The sequence below is a fragment of the Vanessa atalanta genome, chromosome 28 (assembly GCF_905147765.1).
Source record: "Vanessa atalanta chromosome 28, ilVanAtal1.2, whole genome shotgun sequence".
NCBI classification, from domain to species: Eukaryota; Metazoa; Arthropoda; class Insecta; order Lepidoptera; family Nymphalidae; genus Vanessa; species Vanessa atalanta.
In genome coordinates, this window is record NC_061898.1 from 4,104,860 (window position 1) to 4,129,864 (window position 25,005).

The following is a 25,005-nucleotide window of genomic DNA, read 5'->3' on the forward strand; positions in this document are numbered from 1 at the left end:
TATAACCTCGTTTACGTTGTGTTAATATTTATAAGTATAACGTTTTATTATAATTGCGTTTGAGGAAAATTTAATTGAGAAACGGTAATTGTGATTTTCAAATATAAATATAAGATTTCGCCATGGCGGATGCGGCGGCCAGACAGCTGCAATATGAATATAAAGCTGTAAGTTATTTGTTATTCTAGTTTCTTGTTATTGTGCAATATGATGTTTAAATCACGTTTTAATAATATTAAATAGTGTTAACCCCTCAATAGTCCAGAGTTGTGATACACATAAACTACAAATAGCTATTTGAACTAATTACAAGTTTTGATATTTTTGTTGTCCCTTTTGGTTCGATCTTTCGTATAAACATTTCATAAAAAACTATAAAATATTTCCCTTAATCTGATGTTCCACAGAACTCCAATCTCGTATTACAAGCTGATGTAAGACTAATAGAACGACGCGGTCGCGATGAAGCGACTGGAGAAGTGTTGTCGCTTTCTGGCAAACTCACAGGAACCCGTATGGGCGACCGAGCTCAAAGGACTAAACCAGAAAAAGCTGAAGAGAGGAAGGCAAAGTGAGTTTAATTTGCATTAATATTATTTGTGTCGTTCTTGAATTATGTTTAATTGTGTATATTAGGAGTTACTAACCAATATGACTATATAAGGAATTAGTTGTTATCAGCAGCTGCAACGGTGGTCATAAAAAATGCTTATAAACACTGATGCAAGAGATAGTACATATTACAACAACATTATGTGTTTTGTTTTTTTCTTTTATTATGATATAGGTAAGTGGATATGTAAATGGGCCCCTTGATAGTAAGTAGTCACTACATCCATTGACAATGGCCCTCTTTGTAATAGTAAACATTTCTTACATCGCCAATGCACCACCGACCTTGGGAACTCAGATGTTATTTCCTTACGCCGTTAGTTACACCGGCACACTCACCATTCAAACCGGAACATAACAATATTTAATAATGCTGTTTGGTAGTAGAATATGTGACAAGTGACGTTGGGTCAATTTCTCTGAGTCAGAAGTTCTAGGTTCCTTTCGTTATAAGCTTATAAAGTCATCATCTATGTAACACAATTATTTTTTGTTTCACAGACGACAAAAAAGAGACGAAGCATCATATGAGTTGTCTAAATCAAAATCCAGAGTAGCCTGGGCAGACGATACACCAGCAGGAGTGCTATACCGTCCCAGAGCACAACACACAAGACATGCTTACGAGTTATTGCTAGCTTTTATGCAGAGCGCACTAGGAGATCAGCCGAGAGATATATTATGTGGAGCTTGTGATGAAGTGAGTTTGAGATTTTATTTTTAGACTAGCCATCCTGACTTTATATGGGTAAATTTTTTTTTTTTTATGGCATTGGTTGGATGCATATGGGCCACCTGATGATAAGTGGTCACCACCGCCCATAGACAAAGGCGCTGTAAGAAATATTAACCATTCCTTACATCACCTATGCGCCACCAACCATGGGAACTAAGATGTTATGTCCCTTGTGCCTGTGATTACACTGGCTCACTCACCCTTCTAACCGGAACACAACAATATAGAGTACTGTTATTTGGCATTTGAATATCTGATGAGTGGGTGGTACCTACCCGGACGGGCTTGCACAGAGCCCTACCTCCAAGTGAAGTCTATTACTATACATTAGTAATTATTCAATAAAAATATAATTTATTCAAGTAGGCTCTTCTATTACTTTTGAATAGTCATTGTACAATATAACAATAACTCTGTGACTCTGTGATAAGGTAATTGACTTTCCTAGATAGAATAAATTAAAGAGTGGTCTATACTAAACTGATTTATTTAAAACATATAAGCTGTTCAGAATGTAGACTGTTGTATTGAGGAAAATTGGCAATAAACTTAGCACTTTTATTAAATAACTATTTGAATAATGATTCCTATCAATGAAATCAACAAATAATAATGCGACACTTCTTTTTAGGTATTAGTAGTTCTTAAAAATGATAAACTCAAAGACCCAGAGAGGAAGAAGGAGGTCGAGATGTTACTCGGACCCATACCAGACGAGAGATTCGCACTTTTGGTTAATTTGGGTAAGTTTTTTTACTGCAATTAATTCTGGTTTCTCTCAGATATATTTTTTTAATATGTGTTGAATTTCTTTTTTCTTTTTATAATCCTAATAACACTGTACAACCTTTGGTTCCGATTTTTATAAAGTAGTATACTAATCCAATCAATAATTATGAATCTATACTAATATTATAACTGTGAAAGTAACTATGTCTGTAGTTTTCGTGTTACATTTACACGGCTAACTGAACTTAATTGAAGATGAAATTTGTTGTGAAGTAAGCTTGCCCTCCAAGGAAGCTTAATCAACGTTTTATCTAATCGAGGAGTGAAGTAAAAGGATTTATGTCTTTATGTTCTTCCTCGGAAATCAAAACTATCAATATACCAAATTTCATCTAAATCAGTTCAGTGGTTTAAGCGTGAAGAGGTAACGGTCAGAGTTACTTTCTCATTTATAATATTATTAGCGGTTATATACAAGCACCTTCATTCATATTGTATATTTCAATGGCAGGAACAGTAAGAATAAACAAATGTTGGATTTACACATCCCATGTGTCAATCATGTTTTGTGTAGTATATCTAAAGATAAATTCATCAAGGAATGTATGTAGTTCATAATATATCAGAGCTATTATAGCTATTTTATCTAAGGTGAAAACCACATGGAATATGTAAATCTTAGTTTTGTTTATATTTACTTCTCCTACCATTGAAATGTACTTTATAATATTCAAGATGATCTATAGCCTATTTCAATGGAAGTAGAAACAAAGATAAACAAACCTTACATTGACGTATTTCATGCGTTTTGCTAATAACTCAGCTATATTGTGCACCACTGAGAGTTTATGATTATTATGTATATATCTTTATTTATAATACAACACTACTACACTTAACTACTTATTTCCGCTTTAATTTTACTTCAAAAATTCCGATAACAGTTTGTTCGACGTTCGAAACGTAACGTTTTTTCGCAAATCCATAGTGAATATCGTAGATTAATCAAGCTCTCGACCAATGATATCGCGTCGATTTGCTGTCAAAATTTTTTTTTTTTTTTTTCGTTATTTGGCATTGCTCCTCTTGTGGTTGGAATAGAGTATACATGGATGCATGAATTTTCATAATACTATTGTATCTTTTAACAGGTAAAAAGATCACAGACTTCACTATAAGCTCAGCGACGGAGGGCAATTCTGAAATTGACGAGACGTACGGCATCAACGTTCAATTTGAGGAGTCGTCGGAGGAAGATGATGAGGATGCTTATGGAGAGGTGAGCCGACATACTAGAGTTAATATATTTCTTTTATGTGAATTTGTTTGTAAAATCTTATTTTATAATCATTATTATTTGATTGAGTTATTTGCATGTTAGTAAAAATTTTTTTTACATATGTCGATAAAGTTGACTTCAGAAGATACCTTTTGAAATTGAATAGAAATTTCTTCAACTTACATTGATTTTTGAAAAACTTTGTTAAGTAATTGATATATATGTTGTATTTATTTTTAATTTGGACTACAGGTACACGATGAAGAGAAGGAAGACGGTGATGTGTCAGAAAACGAGGAGGGTAAGGAGAGCTCGGGTGATGACAGCGATGGGGAGGGGAAAAAGAACGCAATCCACGCAAAAGTGAGTACTTTGTTGCTAAATCCTTCACCGAGCTAACTTTAAACTCGACTTCAGTTGAGTTTGTGTTTAAGTCAAGTTAAATTGCTCTCATGAGAGACTTGAAGTTATTTTGATTATTTAGAAAGCTCTCTTTAAATCATTAACAAAAGCCCAAATATCAATTTCAAAATGTTACCATCAGAAATGATGTTGATATATATATATATTTTTTTATGAATACTACATAATACAATGTCGGCAGCTGTCAGAGGAGGGCGCGCAGACGCAGTCGCAGCGGCGGCGCGAGGCGCAGACGCTGCACGCGCTCGACATCGACGCCTACTGGCTGCAGCGCCGCCTGTCGCGCCACTTCCCCGACGCCATGCTGTCGCAGGTTGGTGACCCGCACGCTCACTGGCACGCACGCACGTACGCACCGACACAAGCGTACACACACAGTCCGCACCGACACATGCGGACTCATGCGTACACACACAGTACGCACCGACACATACGTACACGCAGAGACGCACCGACACATGCGTACACACACAGACGCAAAGACACATGCGTACACACTTTTAATCATCATATTTTTTAATTTATTGTTGAAAGAAAATAGTTTCATAATTCATTCTGCGTTACTAATGTAGTTCCCAAATGGTACTCAGATATGAGCCTGAACTCCGAATAAGGTTTCAAAAAATATTTGTAAATTTTTTGTATTTTATTCACCAGGCCAAATCGTCAGAGGTATTGCGCGCTCTAGCGGAAGCAGCCGACGACCGGGACTTGGAGAATAGACTAGTGTTGCTCCTCGGGTACGACTGCTTCGATCTCGTGAAGATATTAAACAAATACAGATACACTGGTAAGTAGATTTTCATATAGACGTACAGTAACGGTGTGAGTGTCTCGCAAATTGTCAAAGTAAGGAAGAAAAATTGGTAATATTAGATTTTGTTTGTTAATTATTGTAACGAGATTTAATCGGCTGTCCAATTTAACCAATTTAAATTAAATGTAGATTTGACCCAAAAGCATCCTCATAAAATTAAATTGTAACTCTTATTCTTAAATTAAATAAATATTTGTTTTCATAATTTTGCTTGGTGGTAGAGCCTTGTACAAGCCCAGGGTAGGTACCATCCACTCATCATATAACCTAATGCCGAGCAGTATCGTTGTGTTCTGGCTTAAAGGTTGAGTGAGCCAGTGTAACAGTCCAGTCATTCAGTTTCAAAGGTTGCTGGTACTTTGGTTATGTCAGAAATTATTAAAATTTCATGTTTTTACGTACCCAATATAATAATTTTTATAATCTCTATGGAAACTCCACAATTTTTTTTATCATCGATATGTTTTAGTATGGAGTAATATGTTTTCAATTTAAAAGTTTTTCGTTTAAATTAGTAATGTGATCGGTATAATTTTAGTTTAGGAGCGAATATCTTAGGGCATAAAATACAATTTAAAAAAAATTTAATCAATTTCATTCAGTATTACTTCATCGTAAAATAATTGAATTTATTAGTAACAGAAAAAACATGAAGTCAAATCAATGATCTAAAATTATCTGAACGAAAGTTGCTTAAATAGAGATTCTTGGATTTAAGCTCGGATCGAGAACAGTAATTGAGGATACTTAAAAAAATATATATCCTTATTGTAGTTTACAATAATGTTTAGAAAAAAAAAATTAAAATTATATATATTTCTGGATACTAACCTCATTGTAAATATAGTTTTTGGTAAAAGAGCGACTGTGCGTTGAAAAATTAACGATTCAGATATGTTTTGTTGTAAAGTTACCTTCCATTCATATTTATACAAACTTTCTTTTTTCAACGGAAATTGTTCTCGAAATAGCTTCAAATCCTTATTCAGATAAAACTAAGGGGCCTGCTTTTTATTACGTTATTTAACTATCCAAAACAGTAATTTTTAATTGATATAAATCGTTATTTTAATGTTTAAGTACCCATAAAAATACCCAAAATAAACAGCGTAGATGACGCTAATTTTGTTAGAAAACTTAGTTCGGTATAAAAGAACCAGATGGCGCTCGTGGTCTATATATATACTCGATTTCAAAAAAGGCGCCACGATTTCTCACATTTATATACCTATCTCTTTCAGTCCTGTATTGCACGAAGCTAGCTTCGTCTCAGTCGGAGAGCGAGCGAGCGGCGATCAGAGAGGAGATGTCGAAGCAGCCGCACTTGCAGAAGATACTGGCGCAGTTGGATACGGGGAAGGGAGACGATGAGGTGGGCACTATATATAAAACACTTATATATAATTAGTTTTTATATAACCGGCGCTGCAATTAAATATTTTCCGTGCTTAAATTGTCAGGGCGATCGATTGGAAGGTATATAAGCTGATCTATGACGCCATCTAGTGACGAATTACAATAAATAGTTTTCATCGTGAAAGTATAGATGGCAGCTATTTCGCTATCGGTTAAACTGTGTTGAAATATGTTAATCTCATACAGATATAAAGATATAAAACTTCGATAAAAAGGGTTAATAATATCAGCCGCTACGTATATATGTGTGTTCATATGTTCCCGTATAACTTATAAAATACTAATCAGTATTTGAAAAGTTAGGTATTACGTGCTTAAAGTGAAGCCAAGCGAGCGTCACTGAATTTTCATTTGGTTATTTATTTATATCTCATGTTGTTTAAGGAAAACATTTTTATTAAAGGATGTTTTTTTTTTCTTGTTATATCTTATGTTTAATTTCCGTAAAACGAAGCGACTATAGAACAATGTATATGTTTTACAGACGGCCGAACAATCGGAGCAGCCGCGAAAGCGTCACAAGACCGGCACCGAGCCCACCAGCAGTGGCGGTACCGTCGGAGGCAACAGGAAGGTGCTGCAGCTCGAGGAGCTGGTGTTCGCAGCCGGTTCACATCTGATGGCAAACAAGCGCTGTCAGCTGCCACCTGGATCATTCAGGAAGCAGAGGAAAGGTGAGTTAAGTTTCAACACGTGCCAGAAAGTAAATTATTTATTAATAGCGGAACATGCTTATGTAATATAGACAGTAAAAAAAAATGTACACTAATGTCGAGTCTGAAAAAGTAGGCAAATGCTGGACTAATAGTTTTATAGTATGTATATTTTCAGTTGGTGTTAGGAATACTTCATTTGTTATTCAGTATGATAAGACGTCGGGTCTTTGCCAAAGTGGCTATCCAGCAGTCTGCTTGTCAGGCATACGTAAATTAAAAATAAAGTATTCATTAAATATTTTGATATATTGATAATATCGAATCCAAAGATTTTTATATGTATATTTTATTATTTAAGGCTACGAAGAAGTCCACGTGCCGGCTCTGAAGCCAAAACCGTTCGAAGAGAACGAGACCCTCATGCCGATAGAAAAGTTGCCGAAGTACGTTCAGCCAGCGTTCGAAGGCTTCAAGACGTTGAATAGGATACAGGTAATCGTATCTATTTTATCTATACTAGTGATGATGAAAATGTCCCCCTGACTAATGGATCATTCCCAAAAGACTATCCAAAACTATAAGTTGGCGGTTCATATTTCACGAGTGAGATGTAATTTCTTATAGAATCCCACATGACTTAATGAGTATTTATGAAAGTTATAATTATATTTTCTTTTTAATTGTACGACCCAGAGTTTGATGTACAGTTAAAGTTACAGACTCCTTGGGCAACAGCCAACAATATGTAACAAGATTATGGGTTCAATTAAAATTGTACATAGTCACTAGTAATGAAGATACTTTGACTGTGATTCCGTATGGCATATAAATCATGGGGGCACATGAAAAATAATCTCAATCAAAACTATTAAAAAGATACACCAACGGACACTTCTCTTGGACCAGTCCGGGACAAAGTCTGTTCCCTTAGGAGGAATATTCTCGGAGCATGTTAATTCCACTGCGATCCGACAGACGCCGCTAACACAGTGCTTGCGTTCGCCAGAGCCGCATCTCGTCGGCGGCGCTGGAGTCGGACGAGAACCTGCTGGTGTGCGCGCCCACGGGCGCCGGCAAGACCAACGTGGCGCTGCTGTGCGTGCTGCGCGAGGTGGGCAAGCACGTCAACGACGACGGCAGCGTCAACGCCAACGACTTCAAGGTCATCTACGTCGCGCCCATGCGCTCGCTCGTGCAGGAGATGGTAACGATCGCTTCGGCCGCTTGTACTATTCGCGATAACTTCTTCATAAAAGTAACACTAAGATTTAAACTATATATTTATCGCCTTTTATTGTAAAGAACGATTGGCATTTATTCTTCACTCGAGTACGTTCAATTTAGGAATGGATTATTTTTCAGGTGGGCAACTTCAGCAAACGTCTCGCAGCTTACAACATGAAGGTCTCCGAGTTGACCGGCGACCACCAGCTGACGAGGGAGCAGATAGACGCCACCCAGCTCATCGTGTGCACCCCGGAGAAGTGGGACATCGTGACGAGGAAGGGTGAGTCCTATCGTTGTTTTATTAAGCGATAGAATGGCGTTATGTATAATGTAAAGCGACTTGTTGTGTCTATATGGTTTTAAAACTGGTCGGACATTCGCTACACAAAAATATATTTCAAATTAGAAATGAAATCACAACCAGAAAGTGTCAGTTTGACATATTAACCGTTATTTCTTTTAGATATAATAATATGAAATTTCGTATTTTAGCATTAGCAGCCTGTAAATTTCCCACTGCTGGGCTAAAGGCCTCCTCTCCCTTTGAGGTGAAGGTTTTTTGAGTGAAGGCATATTCCACCACGCTGCTCCAATGCGGGTTGGTGGAATACACATGTGGCCGAATTTCGTTGAAATTAGTCACATGCAGGTTTCCTCACGATGTTCTCTTCACCGCCGAGCACGAGATGAATTATAAACACAAAATTAAGCACATGAAAATTCAGTGGTGCCTGCCTGGGTTTGAACCCGAAATCATCGGTTAAGATGCACGCGTTCTAACCACTGGGCCATCTCGGTTCTTGAAATTTCGTATGTGGTTGAAATGAAATAAATGGCAAAAACGAACGCCCCGCAGGCGGCGAGCGCTCGTTCACGAACCTGGTGCGGCTGATCATCATCGACGAGGTGCACCTGCTGCACGACGAGCGCGGGCCCGTGCTGGAGGCGCTCGTGGCGCGCACGCTGCGCACCGTCGAGCACACGCAGGAGGAGGTGCACGCTTTTATTTATAAATGTCTCATGTTCATTGCTGATTGGTGTTTTTGATGTATAATTAAGTAATTCGTAATTATGTGGTCGTCGATCGATTTCATCTACGGCGGCCAATCTCAAGGACACCAACCAACTACGCAGGCCTTGGTTGGTCTCGAACATATGATAGGGCACAAATGTGTTCACAAACACAGGTGTACTCTCTATTCCCTCACTCTCGTAATACGATAGGACCGGAAATAAGTAAAAACGACCGGCGTTTGATAATAATAATAATAATAAATCATTTATTTCAGAGTATAGGTCCGTTTTGTTAGTAGTAACAATTATCTTATTAGTCTTAGTACAATAAATGATACAAAAAAAAAAAAAAAACTGTTAATAATCACTGCTGCACTCCGTTAGAGATTGCACGAAGCAGCAAGCACAGAACCAACAACTTTACGTGCTGTCCGAGGCACGGGAGTGTGTACACTTTCAACTACCAGACTCCCTATGTTTTTATATATAGCCACTTCAACGAGACAATTCTTCAATCGGTAATAATGGTTTAGGGAAGGACAACGCCGAAGAGGCGACTGCTACGAACATACATTGATATTTATTTATACATATAAACGCTAATACATAGTATATATTTAACATTATTATAACCTAGAATAAGTACTTGAATTAAAATTGATTTTAGTAGAAATAAAAGCTATTTGCAATTTATTTTTAATTGGTAATAATGAAGTAATATCTGCCCGCAGGTCCGTCTCGTGGGTCTGTCGGCTACGTTGCCGAACTACACGGACGTTGCGGCCTTCTTGAGGGTCAAACCGGAGAAAGGCCTGTTTTACTTTGATAACTCATTCAGGTATGTTGGAACACGTTTCACTGATAGACATACATACATACATATACTCTATTCCAACCATAAGAGGAGAAAAGCCAAATGAAAATCATTTGACAGCAAATTGATGCGACATCATTGGTCGAGGTTCGAGGTCGAGTCTATGGTATTCAGTTAGTCACTATGAATTTGAGAAAATATTGCGTTTTGAACGCCGACGAAACTGTTATCGGAATATTAAAAAAAAAGATACAGGCGTAAAGTTCAGTAGTTCTCTTTCTTAAATGAATTTAACTTAAACATAGGCAGTTTCCTCGCTGTTTTTTCTGTTTTCGTTGTAATTTTGTGATTTGTACTTATCGTCTACTTACATTGCAGACCGGTTGCCCTGGAACAACAGTACATCGGTGTGACAGAGAAGAAAGCCTTGAAAAGGTTCCAAGTTATGAACGATATCGTCTACGAGAAGGCAATGGAACACGCTGGAAGGAATCAGGTACAGTTTATTACTAAGATAGTTTCCCGTCCGCGGCTCGGAAGAGGGGAGCTATTTTAGATGTGTAGAAATATTTTAATTATTAAACTCATCTCATGGAAAATGACTACCACCACCCATGGACACCTGCAACACCGTGAGGCTTGTAGATGCGTTGACGGCCTTTAAGGAAGGAGTACGCTCTTTTCTTGAAGGTTCCCAAGTCGTATCGATTCGGAAAAACCGCCGGCGAAAGCTGGTTCCACAGAGTGGTCGTGCGAGGCAGTCTTAAAATCGCGTTGTTGTCGATTTTCGCGGACATCTAGGTGGTGCGGATCTAGGTATTGTTGGATTATCTGCAGAAGATGGCCAATAAACGATGAATTATTTACTCAATAAAAAAATTATATTCTTCATAGTAATATTACTTTACTTAACTTTTTACTTTATTGTACACCACACAGAGAAAATAAATAGATACAACGTCGATCCAGGATAAATAAAAGAGGCGTGCAATTTAGGCGGCGAAAATTACCCATTTAATAATAGTTTTTTTTATACAGATTCTAGTATTCGTACACTCACGCAAGGAGACCGGCAAGACGGCGCGAGCGATACGAGACATGTGCTTGGAGAAGGACACCCTCGGTCAGTTCCTTAGGTAAGAAAGACCTATTTCATACTCCAATTATGTAAAATCCTGTGCGGGGTTCGGCCTCAGAGGAGGCATCCATTTACGACAGTTGGCCTATTTTAAGTCAAAGCTTTTGGCCATAACGGCCTCGCCATTAATGCCACAAGTATACGTAGCAAATATCAATAAGATAAACTTATCATCTCATTTGATGGTAATACCATTTCAGAATTAACATTGTTTGAACAAAAAATAATATATATATATATAAACATTAAAATTAAAAACCTTATGATGTTTGTTTGTGCAGATGTAATGTTTCCATATTGAAAACATGAAAAATTTGACAGTAATATAACATTTGTTTCACAGGGAAGGTTCAGCCAGCGTGGAAGTCCTCAGGACTGAAGCGGAACAGGTCAAGAATCCAGAGCTCCGGGAGCTGTTGCCGTACGGATTCGCGATCCATCACGCTGGTATGAGCCGCGTTGACAGGACACTCGTTGAGGATCTGTTCGCTGACAGACACATACAGGTAATGTGTACATATATACTACCAATAAGAGTTAAGTTGGGTCTTCCCTCGGATACCGTAAACGCACCACAAACAAAACTCGTAATTGTTAACATTAAGAGGTTCGGGGGGAACAAAAATAGTAGAGTCTAGCGCCAGGCTCTATGAGCGGATGTTATTATCATTTACCATATATTATACAAACAGAAAACCAAACATGATTAAGCAAGTTAGAGGGGACGCGATCTTTACGGGTCGGATAAACATTTTTCTAGTCAAATTCAAAGTCTAATGAACGCAAAGCGGGTTGTTACTGGGGGGGGGCTCTTAGTCGTGAAAAGACTATCTACATGGGAGAGTATACTTGAAGAGTATGAGCAAAGGAATGGGTTAGGATGAAGAGTTATCTCGGATAGGACTACAATAGTTCGTTACACTAGCTGATAAAACACTTTGCCATACGTCAAAATCACTTCATGGACGAGAAATAACGTTCCAATCTATGCATTAAATTTCAATACATTTGTTGTTCTTTACGTCTGCAATATCGTCCACAGGTGCTGGTGTCGACGGCGACGCTGGCGTGGGGGGTGAACCTGCCGGCGCACACCGTGATCGTGAAGGGCACGCAGGTGTACAGCCCCGAGAAGGGCCGCTGGAGCGAGCTGGGCGCGCTCGACGTGCTGCAGATGTTGGGGCGCGCCGGCCGGCCGCAGTACGACACCAAGGGGGAGGGTGAGCTCGCATTGTTACCATTCACCACTACCGAGGCTCAGTATTCTTCTCTTTGAGGGATAAGTGAGTCCATTTAATTACTGTCTGGCGGCCAGGAGATATAACATCTTAGTTACCTCGATTGGTTATATGTTGGCGGTGGCGGTGGCGGTTCTCGAGAGGTTATTGAAAATATCTATATCTATGTCTAGAAAGACAGGACCACTAAATAAATAAAACAAACGAGCCAACTTTATTATCTTGGTGTGCGTGACAGCTACGCTTCACACTCGCCGAACATCATACTACTTTACTAGTGTGCGTGTACTTAGCAGCCAAACGTTGGCCACTACTTTTTTCGTCACATTTTCAGCTTTGACAGTATTTAGACATATATATATATATATTCAAAGCCTAGTGGAAACCTTTCTTGGAGTGTAAGCTACTAAACCACACTAAATTTCATCAAAATTAGTTCTAGCATAATAGACATATTATAGCATGTTGACTTCCAGGCAGGATGCAACATATGTAATTGTATTTAAGTAACATGACCTTGATTTTTAAATTTCGAAAAAAAGTAACTACTGAGTTACTTACCGGTTCTTCTCGGTAGAATCTGCATTCCGAATCGGTGGTGGTTTCACTTAGTATAGTTTGTTAAATGACGATTCAAAATTGCTTGTAAAAGTGTAAATCCAGTAAATTATTTCGATTTAGGTGGTAGGACTTTTGTGCTAGCCCGCCTGTGTAGGTACATCCCGCTTATCATATATTCTAGACACTTATAAACTGTTTTAGAAAATTCTCTATTGTTTGTGGTAAACTTCCTGTTTGGTTCCAATTAAATTTTAAAAAATATAAAATTCCGTATAAGGTTGAAAATTTAAGTGATAAAGTATTGTACTATTTAAAATGCAGGTCTTTTTTTTAATCTTTCGACGCAATCTCCCAGGTATCCTGATCACGAACCACTCGGAGCTGCAGTACTACCTGTCGCTGCTGAACCAGCAGCTGCCCATCGAGTCGCAGCTCGTCAGCAAGCTGCCGGACGCGCTCAACGCGGAGATCGTGCTCGGCTCGGTGCAGAGCGTGCGCGACGCCGTCACCTGGCTCGGTGGGTGTCGCACTGACGGACGTTATATATTCTATAGTGTGATGGTCCTAACGTCTTAGTTCCCAGGGTTGATGTCTCGTTTAGTGGAAGAAGGAATGATTAATATTTGTTACGGACCGATATCTATGGAAATCAGTGACTGCATTCCATCAGGTGGCCCATTTGTGGACTACCACATACATATTTTAATCTTATGTCAATTTGGAGTCAAATTTATTTGCCACATAAAATCGATGATCGTTAAGTACCATCATTTAATGTACAATGAAATTTTTCACTAAACGTTTTAACATCAAATTTCCAGGGTACACATACCTCTACATAAGGATGCTGCGACAGCCTGCTCTCTACGGTATATCCCCTGAGAAGTTGCAAGAGGATTCGTTGTTGGAGCTCCACCGAGCTGACTTAATCCATACTGCTGCTTGCTTACTCGATAAGTTAGTATATTTAATATTGTTAACTATACTCTGCATATGCAGTGGTGCTTATCTGGGTTTGAACCCGCAATCATAGGTTAAGATGTACGCGTTCTAACCACTGGGCCAATTTGAATGTTTCGAACATTTTATTTTTTAGTCTTGTTTAGATTTTTATTGGTAAAATCTGGTAAAGATTTGGTTTGATCAACAGAGGAAAAATTGCACTTAACATTTTATATCTTGACGGTACATATTTGTATTAATTTTTCAGAGCGGGTCTCGTGAAATATGAACGGAAATCCGGCCACTTCCAAGCCACCGAACTCGGTCGGATTGCGTCACACTTCTATTGCACTTACGAAACGATGCAGAGCTACAACCAGCTGCTGAAGCCGACGCTGGCCGAGATCGAGCTGTTCCGGGTGTTCTCGCTCTCCGCCGAGTTCAAGCATATCGCTGTGAGGGACGAGGAGAAGCTGGAACTTCACAAACTCATGGAGAGGGTAAGATTTGTATAAACAACGGAATCAGTGAATTTTAATCACAAATAGTGTGTTGAAAATCAAATGATTAACTTGAAATGGCAAGGTTAAACTCAAACTCAAATTCTTTATTCAATATAGACATATTACACTTACTTATTGATAGTAACCACCGGTTCTGAAAAGAAAATACCTTGACCCGAGGAGAACCGGCGATAGAAACTCAGCGGGTCGTTTTTTTTTGTCAATTTGGTCATTTACATATATTCAATATTTATTTATATATATAATATAAAAGGTTTTCAAGGAAAAACCTACATGAGATTGATGCAATTTTTAACAATAATTTTCATAACAAATTAAAATGGTTTGGCCGTGAAAGAGCAACAGACAGACAGAGTTACTTTCGGATTTATAATATTAGTATAGTTGTTAAAATTTAAAGTCTTTGAATAATACTATTGGGCAAAGATCCCCTTTATCTCCTCTTAAGAAGGACTTATCACACCGCGCACCTTAAATGCGAATTGGTGGAATATCACAAACAGAAATTCATGGTTAATTGTCATCTTTCTACCGATTGTCCAGTAATATTCTTTTCTATAAAGTTTAAAAGGTTCACCTGGGAATTAAATTTTTGTCAAGATTAAATTTTACTCAAATTGATATTTATGTGACTAAAATCAAATTAAACTAAATTAAATTAAAATAATGCTTCATTATAAAACTTGGTTGTATCTCACCAGGTCCCGATCCCGATCAAGGAGAGCATCGAGGAGCCGTCGGCCAAGATAAACGTGCTGCTGCAAGCTTACATATCGCAGCTGAAGCTGGAAGGGTTCGCGCTGATGGCGGACATGGTGTACGTGACGCAGTCCGCCGCCAGGCTCCTGCGGGCGCTCTACGAAATTGTGCTGCACAGAGGTACCCGACACATCTTAGAGAGATTACTTTATTCAAGCGAACGCTTCTGTATTGTATGTATCTGTGACTATAACTATTGAGACTTAAAAACAATAAGACCAGAAAATACTTCAAAGAAGTTTACTAGCATTGGTTCAAGCCGATCTGGATAGGTTGGTACCTATACCACCCTTTCATCAGATATTATAACACCAAACAGCAGCACTCAGTATTGTTGTGTTTCGGTTTGAAGGGTGAATGAGTCAGTGTACCTACAGGCACAAGGGACATAACATTTGTGTTTCCAAGGTTGGTGACGCATTGGCGATGGCTTATTTGTACGGTGCCAATTTATAGGCCAGTAGTGACCACTTACCATCAATAGCCATTTGCCCATCCGCTCGCTCGTTTAAGAAAGCTGAACATCGTATAAGACTTCTGCACGAACATACCTTTTCATAGGAGGTTGTCGGAATGGCGGACGCGCTGTTCTGTTCGTTATCTTATATTGTATGAAAATGTAATTTATATGTGTGTTTTATTCCAGGTTGGGCTCAGCTGGTGGACAAAACATTAGCCCTGTGTAAAATGGTAGACCGCCGGATGTGGCAGTCTATGTCGCCGCTGCGACAGTTCAGAAAGATGCCGGAAGAGGTTAGTTTTATAGTTTATATGGGGCGAGACAGTATTTAAGCGAGTGATAAAAGTTTGACCAACTTTAACGCAAAGTTGTGGTACTGGTTCATAATGTAGACAAGGCCAATTGGAGCCGAGATGGCTTAGTGGTTAGAATGTTTGCCACCCACAGGCACCGCTGAATGTTCATGTTTTTAATTTATGTAATTCATCTCAAGCTCGGCAGTAGAAGGAAAACATAGTGAGGAAACCTGCAAGTGTATAAGTTTCAATGAAATTGTGCCACATGTGTACCCGCAGTGGAGCAGCATAGTGGAGTAAGCTCTCAACCTTCTCCTTAAAAGGGAGGGCCTTAGCTCAACAGGAAGACATTTACTTTATATTTAACTAGCTGGACCTGCAGCTTTAGCCGCGTGAATTTTCAACCCCTGTTTTACCCGGGTGGAGTTTCGTAAAATACTTACTTAGCGGATGTCTACACCCTATAAGGAACCTACCTGCCAAATTTCAAGTTTGTAGGTGTTCTTGTACGAATAACTAATTTCAATGTACTTACTAATACCCACAGGTTATTAAGAAACTTGAAAAGAAAAATTTCCCCTGGGAAAAGTTATACGAACTTGGTCCAAATGAAATCGGTGAGCTTGTGAGGGCACCGAAACTTGGCAAGATGATACACAAATATGTGCACCAGTTCCCGAAGCTCGAGCTGAGCACACACATCCAGCCAGTCACGCGTTCGACGCTTAGAGTCGAGCTCACGATTACACCGGACTTCCAGTGGGACGAGAAGGTATTAACTGAATAGGCTACTGTACCAATATACATAAAACTTATAACAGACGACGCAGCGCTTGGCGGAGAAGGTCTTAGTATATAATATTATATACTAAGACCTTCCAACAGTATAAGTACATACCCTAAATAGTTGTACCTGCTTTAAATTTTGACTTGACGTGAGAAGCGTTTGATATTCCTCTTAATATATATTAATCGGTAAAATTATGTATTTAATTGATTTAAAACTAGTTGTCACCAGCGGCTTTGCTTGCACTCGGTCGTCGCGAGGTTTAAGAAAAAAATTACAAATTCTTCTTTATTAAAGTTGGCTCATAAAAGCACTTTTGAATCATCATGTTTCGGTATAGAAATAAATCTAAAGCGTGTTCTGTCTCGTTGCTCAAGTGACAAGATCCTGAGGTCCCGGGTTCAAATCCCATGTCTGGCCGATAAAAATATATTGGGTTTTTCTCATTGAATTTTTTTAGTGTAGTGCAGGCTGGTCTTTCTTGAGACTCCGCCGTGGTTAAAGTCAGGACGACTTCTTAAAGAGGAGACATATTCTCATCAGTGAAAAATTACTATAATCGATTCTTCTTTCTCTTAAAACAGATACATGGGCAGTCGGAAGCATTCTGGATCCTGGTCGAGGATGTGGACTCAGAGGTGATCTTGCACCACGAGTACTTCCTGCTGAAGCAGAAGTACTGTCGTGACGAGCACCACGTCAAGCTGTTCGTTCCAGTGTTCGAGCCCCTCCCGCCTCAGTATTTCCTAAGAGTGGTCTCTGATAGGTGAGAACAATGGTCATTTGCTTAAAATAATAATTTAAATTAACAAAAACCCTCATCTCAAATACTATTTTTAAAATTTTATGTTATCCAGATGGATAGCAGCTGAGACTCAGCTGCCGGTATCCTTCCGCCACCTCATCTTGCCAGAGAAGAACCTACCACCGACAGAACTACTGGACCTGCAACCGTTACCGATATCAGCGCTGAGGAACGCTAAATACGAAGAGCTGTATGCGGATACATTCCCGCAGTTCAATCCTGTGCAGACACAGGTAATAATAATAAAGATTGTTTCCCACTAAAGTACCCGTCACGAGAAGCTATAAATTATGTAAACAAACATCTTTTACTAAGTAAACATTTTATACTGCGAGATAATAATAAATTGACCATATTCAATCGACATGAAATATAGACGGGTTATATGAAAGTAACAACCTATTTAATTTAGTCGGATCATATTTTAACGACGCAAAGCGCTATCGTTTGTGTTTTTTGGTACCGGAACGCGTCCGTCGCAGGGATTGTAAACTATCGGGACGCCATTTTGAAAGAAACGCGTCATTCGAGTTTCGAATGCGTACGAGTTTGTTTCATTGCTTTGCATATATCGCGGATCTGGTTGTTCTTGTTAATTTTACTTATGAATCTGACGAATAATTATTCTTAAATAATATATGTTAATTAATATTTGTTACTTAATAATTTATTAAATCTTAAACAAATTCATTTTTTTTGTTGGTCCAAATGTTGTGAACTCGTGAACACTTGTTTACAAAATTTTTAGCTTCTCATGACGGTTACTTTAGAAGGATATCTTTTTAAAACACTTAACCTCTATAATTTTCATACCGAGTCGCGCTATATATATATATTCTTCCTGTGTCCTCGCAGGTTTTCAACGCAGTGTATAACTCGGACGACAACGTGTTCGTTGGCGCTCCGTCGGGCTCCGGCAAGTCGGTGATCGCGGAGCTGGCGCTGCTGCGGCTGCTCACCACCAACGCAGCGGGCCGCGCCGTGTATCTGCTGCCCAAGGACGCGCTGGCCGACATCGTGTTCGCCGACTGGTACCACAAGTTCGGCACCAGGTTCAACCTTAAGGTGAGGCGCTCCGCTGGCTTCCACACATACTGTTGTTGTAGTGAAGCAGGGGAGAAATTGTTATGAACATTCATTATTTGAACGAAACTCTTTTACGCGGCTAACGGTACAGTGAACTGTCAGAAATCGTGACGTCATGCAACTTCGCCCTTCCCTTTGCAAGAAATATGCAAGAAATATTAACAATTCCCTCCACCACCAATGTGCTACCAACTTTGGGAGTTAAGATGGTATATCCTTTGTCTCTAGTTACACTGTCAAACTCACGATTTAAATTGATAAACAACAATACTGAGTTTGGTCATAGAATATCTGATGAGTGGATGGTACCTACGCAGACGGCCTTGCACAAAGCCCTACCACCGAGTAAAGTGGACATCAAACTATAATAGTGTAATGTAAGCAGATTTATAATAAATGAAAATTATTTTTTCCAGGTGGTGCAACTAACTGGCGAGACGGCTACTGACCACAAGCTCCTCAACAAGGGGCAGATTATTATAACGACTGCTGATAAATGGGACGTGTTGTCCAGACGGTGAGTTCATCTCTATTTGTTATGACCAGCTTTATTCTATAATACTACATGTGTTTGGCCCAGTGGTTAGAAAGCGTGCATCTTAACCGATGATTTCGGGTTCAAACCCAGGCAGGCACCACTGAATTTTCATGTGCTTAATTTGTGTTTATAATTCATCTCGTGCTCGGCGGTGAAGGAAAACATTGTGATGAATGTGTCTAATTTCAACGAAATTCTGCCACATGTGTATTCCACAACCCGCATTGGAGCAGCGTGGTGGAATATGCTCCATACCTTCTCTTCGAAGGGAGAGGAGGCATGATATATGTAATGTATATGTGTTCCGTGTCATGAACTTTTGTTTTTTTTTTAAATGAGTAGTAGTAATGACCCAAATTAATTAAAGATATGTTGGTTAGATTGTCCGTCCGTGTGTGTAGTTTGCACGGGAAGCGTATACAATCTATACTAATATAATATAATGTAAAAGTAACTACTGAACCGATTTTGATGAAATTTGCTATGAATTTGCCTTGAAACCAAAGTAAGGATATAGAATTTTTTATGCTTAAAATTCGACGACCAACCCCCTAAAACGCGTGTGACGCCGTTGTTGACGAGTATGTGGTTATAAATAAAAGTCTATTTATTCCAGATGGAAGGTCCGCAAGAGTGTGCAAAGTGTGTCGCTGCTGATCGTGGACGCGCTGCAGCTGCTGGGCGGAGAGGAGGGGCCCGTGCTGGAGGTGGCCTGCTCCCGCATGAGATACATCGCCTCGCAGACCGGTTTGTGCCACTGCTTAGCTTACTTTTGTTGAAGGGGGGGGACGACTTATATTAAATTATCCTAATGTTATTGCCATATTCGGTGTTAAAATTATTAATAACTATTTATTTACCTGAACTGATTGTCGTTCTCGTCCACAGGTCGTCCGATCCGTATCGTGGCGCTGTCGCTGCCGCTGGCGGATGCCCGCGACGTGTGGCAGTGGCTCGGCTGCAACGCCAACTGCGCCTTCAACTTCCACCCCAGCGTGCGACCCCTGCCCCTCGAGCTGCACGTCCAGGTCAGAACTCTATCCCCTATCTAATCTTCGAGTCGAAGTGTCAATCGAAAGGAAACCATTGCGTCACGAGTCCGCCCCCCCTCCTGCAGGGCTTCAACATTTCGCACGCGGCGTCGCGGCTCGCCGCCATGACGAAGCCCATCTACAACGCCGTCGTGCGGCACGCGGGCAGCAAGCCGTGCGTGGTGTTCGTGCCGTCGCGGCGCCACGCGCGCCTGCTGGCGGCCGACCTGCTGGCGCTGGCGGCGGCGCACGGCTGCCCGGGGCGCTTCCTGCGGGCGCGGCCCGACCTGCTGCAGCCCTTCCTGCGCAAGCTGCAGGACAAGATGCTGCGCGAGACGCTGGCGGCGGGCGTGGCCTACCTGCACGAGGGCGTGTGCGCGGCGGACCGGCGGGCGGCGCAGCAGCTGCTGGAGTCGGGCGCGGCGCAGCTGTGCGTGGTGGCGGCCGAGCTGGCCTTCGCCTTCGCCGCGCACTGCCACACCGTCATCGTGGCCGACACGCACGTGTACGACGGCAAGCTGCACAGCTACGAGCAGTACCCCGTCACCACGGTGCTGCAGATGCTGGGCCGCGCCTGCCGCCCGCTGGACGACGAGCACTCGGTGGCCGTGCTCATGTGCGCCGCGCACCACAAGACCTTCTTCACCAAGCTGCTCAACGACTGCCTGCCGCTCGAGGTGCTCTTCTGTTTATACGTCACTGCCTCGTTGGCCTGCCTCTACTTGCGAGGAGTTGGGGGGGGAGTAGTCAATTACTAACATTGAATTAAATCTCGTCCCCAGAGTCACCTCGACCACAGACTGCACGATCACATGAACGCAGAAATCGTCACAAAGACGATCGAGAACAAACAGGACGCCGTAGACTACCTGACGTGGACCTTCCTCTACCGGCGACTCACGCAGAATCCGAATTATTATAATCTACAGGGTGTTACACACAGGTAAGACGCTGTTAACGGATTTTTTTTTATTTTATCATTCTAATTAAGCAGTATAATTAGACAGCACTCAGTCATCACATATTTAAACCTAGCAACAATGCTTAGTATGGTCGTCTTCCGGTCTGAATGATGAGTGAGCCAGTGTAACTGCAGGAACAAGGGACATAACGTCTTTATAGTTTCTTACAGAGCCAGTGGTGACCACTTACCATCAGCTGGCCCACTTGCAAGGCGGCCTACCTATTCTTAATTCAGTATCAAGCATCCATGCACCTGTTAATATATATAATTCTATAGGCACTTGTCGGATCACCTCTCGGAACTGGTGGAGACAACACTGTCAGACTTGGAGCAGTCGAAGTGTATCGCGATCGAAGACGAGATGGACGTGCAGCCTTTGAACCTCGGGATGATAGCTTCGTACTACTACATCAACTATACAACGATCGGTACGGTATTATCCCTATATAGTATGAAACAAAGTCGCTTGTGTCTGTATGGTAAGATCTTTTAAACTACGCAACGGATTTCAATGCGGCTTTCATCAATAAACAGAGAGATTCCAGAGGTTTACATGTATATAATAGTAGAGAAAAGCCGGAATATTAAATCTCACAGTTGTATAGACACCCTTATTGTGCTCGTGTAAAGTTCAAAACTAAAATGGCTTCGTTAATCTGCTGATGGGGTCATAAGGCTGGATCTCGAGGGGTTTCAAACCCCAGTTCGGGCAAGTAGTGTTGGAGAGGTTTTCTGTGAATAATTTCTCTTTAGCGGCCCGAAGTTTGAAACTTTTGTTGACACTCCCCAGTCCCTTGGAGGGCAAAAAAAGTACTATAATAATAATTTATAAACATTTCATATTAGTGTGTTTTCTCAGACAAACAAACAGACTTAAATTTGAATGTTCTTTAATTTATCGTTTGATTTTTTCAGAGCTCTTTAGTCTGTCATTAACGTCGAAGACTAAGATCCGTGGTCTGCTGGAGATAATATCATCAGCGGCTGAGTACTCCGACCTCTGTATCAGGCATCGTGAGGAAAATATCATAAAAGCGTTGGCGGCGAAGTGAGTATAACGCGTTCCTATCGAGTTAAGATTCATGATGATGTTATCCCGACCCAATTCAGAGCAGCCAACTGCGCAGGACATTGTGTTGCACAGACACAGGTGTACTCTCTATTCCTCCTCATAATCCGATGAGACGACAAATCCGACGCCGGTAAGAGTTCAGACGCTGGACCAACGGCTTTACGTGCTAACCGAGGCGTGGGACTGGACACACTTCTAACTTCCAGACTCTGGTTTGTTACTAAAACTTTTTCTATAGAAAATCCAATAATTTTACTCTCACCCCGACCTGGGGTTTGAACTCAGGGCCTCGGGATCTTAGGCCACACTAACCACTAAACCAATGAATCCTGTCAAAGTGTTTGAATTGTGAATTCACTTAATATTCATATTTTGTACGTCCGCAGGGTACCGCACAAACCGGCGACGCCGTCCGGCGGTACGGTGAAGTACAACGAGCCGCATGTCAAGGCGCATGTCCTGTTGCAAGCACACCTGTCGCGCATGCAGCTGCCGGCCGAGTTACAAGCCGACACGGCCATCGTACTCACCAAGGTCAGCGACACTTGTGAACCCGTAGCGTCTCTTAGTGATCTCGTCGATAAAAATCTAAAATTACTTGATAGTAAACTCAATTAATAAGTTGAGTAGAACATTTTATTTATCAGTGTTAATGAAAAATAAGTTTAAAATTTAAGGGTTGACGCTGAAAATCGCGCGGTTGCTACCGCGTACACAGATACGATACAGTAAAAACCTTCTCCTTATTAAATAATAAACCATAAATGTCCCAACTGACATTTCTTAAAAAACAGTATTTTTTGAGATACTAGTTTCCGCCCTCGTCTTCGTCCTCGAGTGACGTGGAAAGCAGGTGTTAGATACCCTATGATTTTTTTTCAGTTTGCCAACTTGCCAAAATTTAACGATAAACAAACAGACATACAAATAATTACATGTATGTTTTTTCAAGTAATAGTAACATTTGTGTTGTATATTTCCAGGCGATAAGATTGATCCAGGCGTGTGTGGACGTAGTCTCGAGCAGCGGCTGGCTGTCTCCAGCCGTGGCGGCCATGGAGCTCGCACAGATGGTCACGCAGGCGATGTGGGCCAAGGACTCGTACTTGAGGCAGTTGCCGCACTTCACGCCCGAGCTGGTGCAGAGATGTGCTGACAAGGTGAGGAGCTGGAGATCGGGAGTTCATTCGACGTGTTTGTTTGAACTTGTCAAGTATTTTAAGTCAATGATTGTCTTACTACAACTATTGATACAAAACTGAACCTGATCGTCTGTATTTGCGCTGCAGAGTGTCGAGACGGTGTTCGACGTGATGGAGCTGGAGGACGGCGCCCGAGCGAAGCTGCTGCAGCTGTCGCCCACCGAGATGGCGGACGTGGCGAGGTTCTGCAACCGGTACCCCAACGTCGAACTGACTTACGAGGTAACTCCATACTAGATTCTTATACTAAAATGTTTTATAATGTCAAGATTATTTTTATTACATTAAAAAAATAGAAAGGGCAGTAAAATTATCAAAGTTAATCATAGCAAAAAATTCTTCAAGTTGATAAAACATACGTAATCAACTAAAATCTTATTACACTCTTAGCTTTGCGAGAGTCGGATAATTATTTTATTGAAATTCTTTGCTAACGCTACTTTCCTAGAGAACTGTCAATTACGATGTACTTTGACAAAGTACGGACTCGTTCTAAGTTAAGTGCTTGTATAAATCTTAAGTAAAATATATTCCATACAAGTTCTTAAATATTATTTCCTTAAAGGATAGCTTTTTGGGTAATTGTCTTCTTCCCCGAGTTTCAATAATAGCTGAGTGACATTAGTCACCTTATTCGGATATAGTGTGTGCATTATTTTTAAATACATTTTTCTGTGGTCACCATTCAATTTTTAAATCGTCATCACATTCAAATATCTTTTATTTTAATAGTATACAATATATTTTATAATGGTTTAATTCGGTGTGTTATTGTGATAGGTAAAGAACGAGCGTCGTCTGCGCGCCGGGAAGCCCATCGTGGTGGAAGTGTCGCTCGAGAGGGAGGACGAGATCGTGGGGCCGGTCATCGCGCCGTTCTTCCCTCAGGTTAGTTAACCTCCCCCCGTTATATATTTATCATGGTGCGCAGCATGTCAGGTATTGCCTATCTCTACTACTGTGTTAAGTAACCGGGGTGGTGACCGCGGTGGGGATGAGGGGTGTCGTGCATGCTCCTATCCCATACCCCGATTGTACCGACCCAATCACAAGAGTTCAGAGGCATTCAGAGGAACATGTAAAGATTTATATAACTTTATAGAATACTAGTTATACCCACTTCGTTCCGTGGCTTCGTTGGCGTTTTAGTGGTTGGTCGTCAGGTGTGAGGCGTAAAGTATCCTACGACCTTCCTTGTGTTGGTTGCTTCATACCAAACTTCATCAAATTCCGTCGAGTCGTTTAACAGTAATAGAGCAACACAGACAGACAGTAAATTTCGTATTTATTGTATTAGTAAAGATTGTTTTTTTTATTTTCTAATATTTGTGAATTTTGCGTTTTTTTATTATTTTTGTTGAAATATCTTCAACCATGTGTATGAGAGCGTGAATATCTGCTCCGCAAAATGGTTGACTGATAGGAGATCGCCTGGATAGCGGTGAGTCCGCCGACTGTGTCGCATCGTGCGGTCGGTGGCAATCGAGTAAAATAAGTGAACAATTCCCAGAAACGCGAAGAGGGCTGGTGGGTGGTGATCGGCGACCCCAAGACGAACACGCTGCTGTCCATCAAGCGCGTGTCGCTCGGGCGCTCCGCCAAGGTCCGGCTGGACTTCGTGTGCGGCTCGGCGGGCCGGCACACCTACACGCTGTACTTCATGTCGGACGCCTACCTGGGCGCCGACCAGGAGTACAAGTTCAACGTGGACGTCGAGGACGCGGCCTCCGACTCCAGCGAGTCGGATTGATTACTTTGTAAATCGCAATTAATTAAATAGATCTATAACCATTTCTGTTTTATTTCCTACGACCACAATAATTGTGATAATATATTATTCCATTGTACACCACGTGACAGTTATTAAGGTACCATCCAC

At 40.9% G+C, this 25,005-nt stretch overlaps 1 protein-coding gene across 3 annotated transcripts; it reads left to right on the forward strand.

Moving 5' to 3' along the window:
• LOC125074818 (putative U5 small nuclear ribonucleoprotein 200 kDa helicase) lies at positions 1-24,917 on the forward strand. 3 transcript variants are annotated; one of them, XM_047686250.1, is made up of 41 exons: positions 1-167; positions 408-571; positions 1,114-1,312; positions 1,980-2,091; positions 3,229-3,356; positions 3,609-3,719; positions 3,961-4,092; positions 4,437-4,569; positions 5,838-5,968; positions 6,497-6,686; positions 7,027-7,160; positions 7,675-7,872; positions 8,031-8,175; positions 8,752-8,888; positions 9,641-9,747; positions 10,102-10,219; positions 10,762-10,859; positions 11,205-11,367; positions 11,904-12,081; positions 13,016-13,177; positions 13,482-13,617; positions 13,871-14,102; positions 14,828-15,005; positions 15,532-15,638; positions 16,189-16,413; positions 17,013-17,194; positions 17,286-17,466; positions 18,089-18,298; positions 18,736-18,836; positions 19,474-19,604; positions 19,746-19,885; positions 19,975-20,565; positions 20,671-20,831; positions 21,129-21,280; positions 21,768-21,900; positions 22,311-22,458; positions 22,908-23,084; positions 23,214-23,348; positions 23,907-24,014; positions 24,637-24,665; positions 24,733-24,917. In XM_047686250.1, exons 1-41 carry the CDS (start codon positions 123-125, stop codon positions 24,896-24,898), a joined length of 6,408 nt encoding a protein of 2,135 aa, XP_047542206.1. In that variant the 5' UTR covers positions 1-122; the 3' UTR covers positions 24,899-24,917. The 3 variants fall into 3 exon arrangements, with proteins under 3 accessions (XP_047542206.1, XP_047542207.1, XP_047542205.1); XM_047686251.1 differs by having other exon boundaries at positions 13,016-13,036; positions 13,124-13,177; positions 24,637-24,917; XM_047686249.1 differs by having other exon boundaries at positions 24,637-24,917.
• The last annotated feature ends 88 nt before the right edge of the window (positions 24,918-25,005 follow it).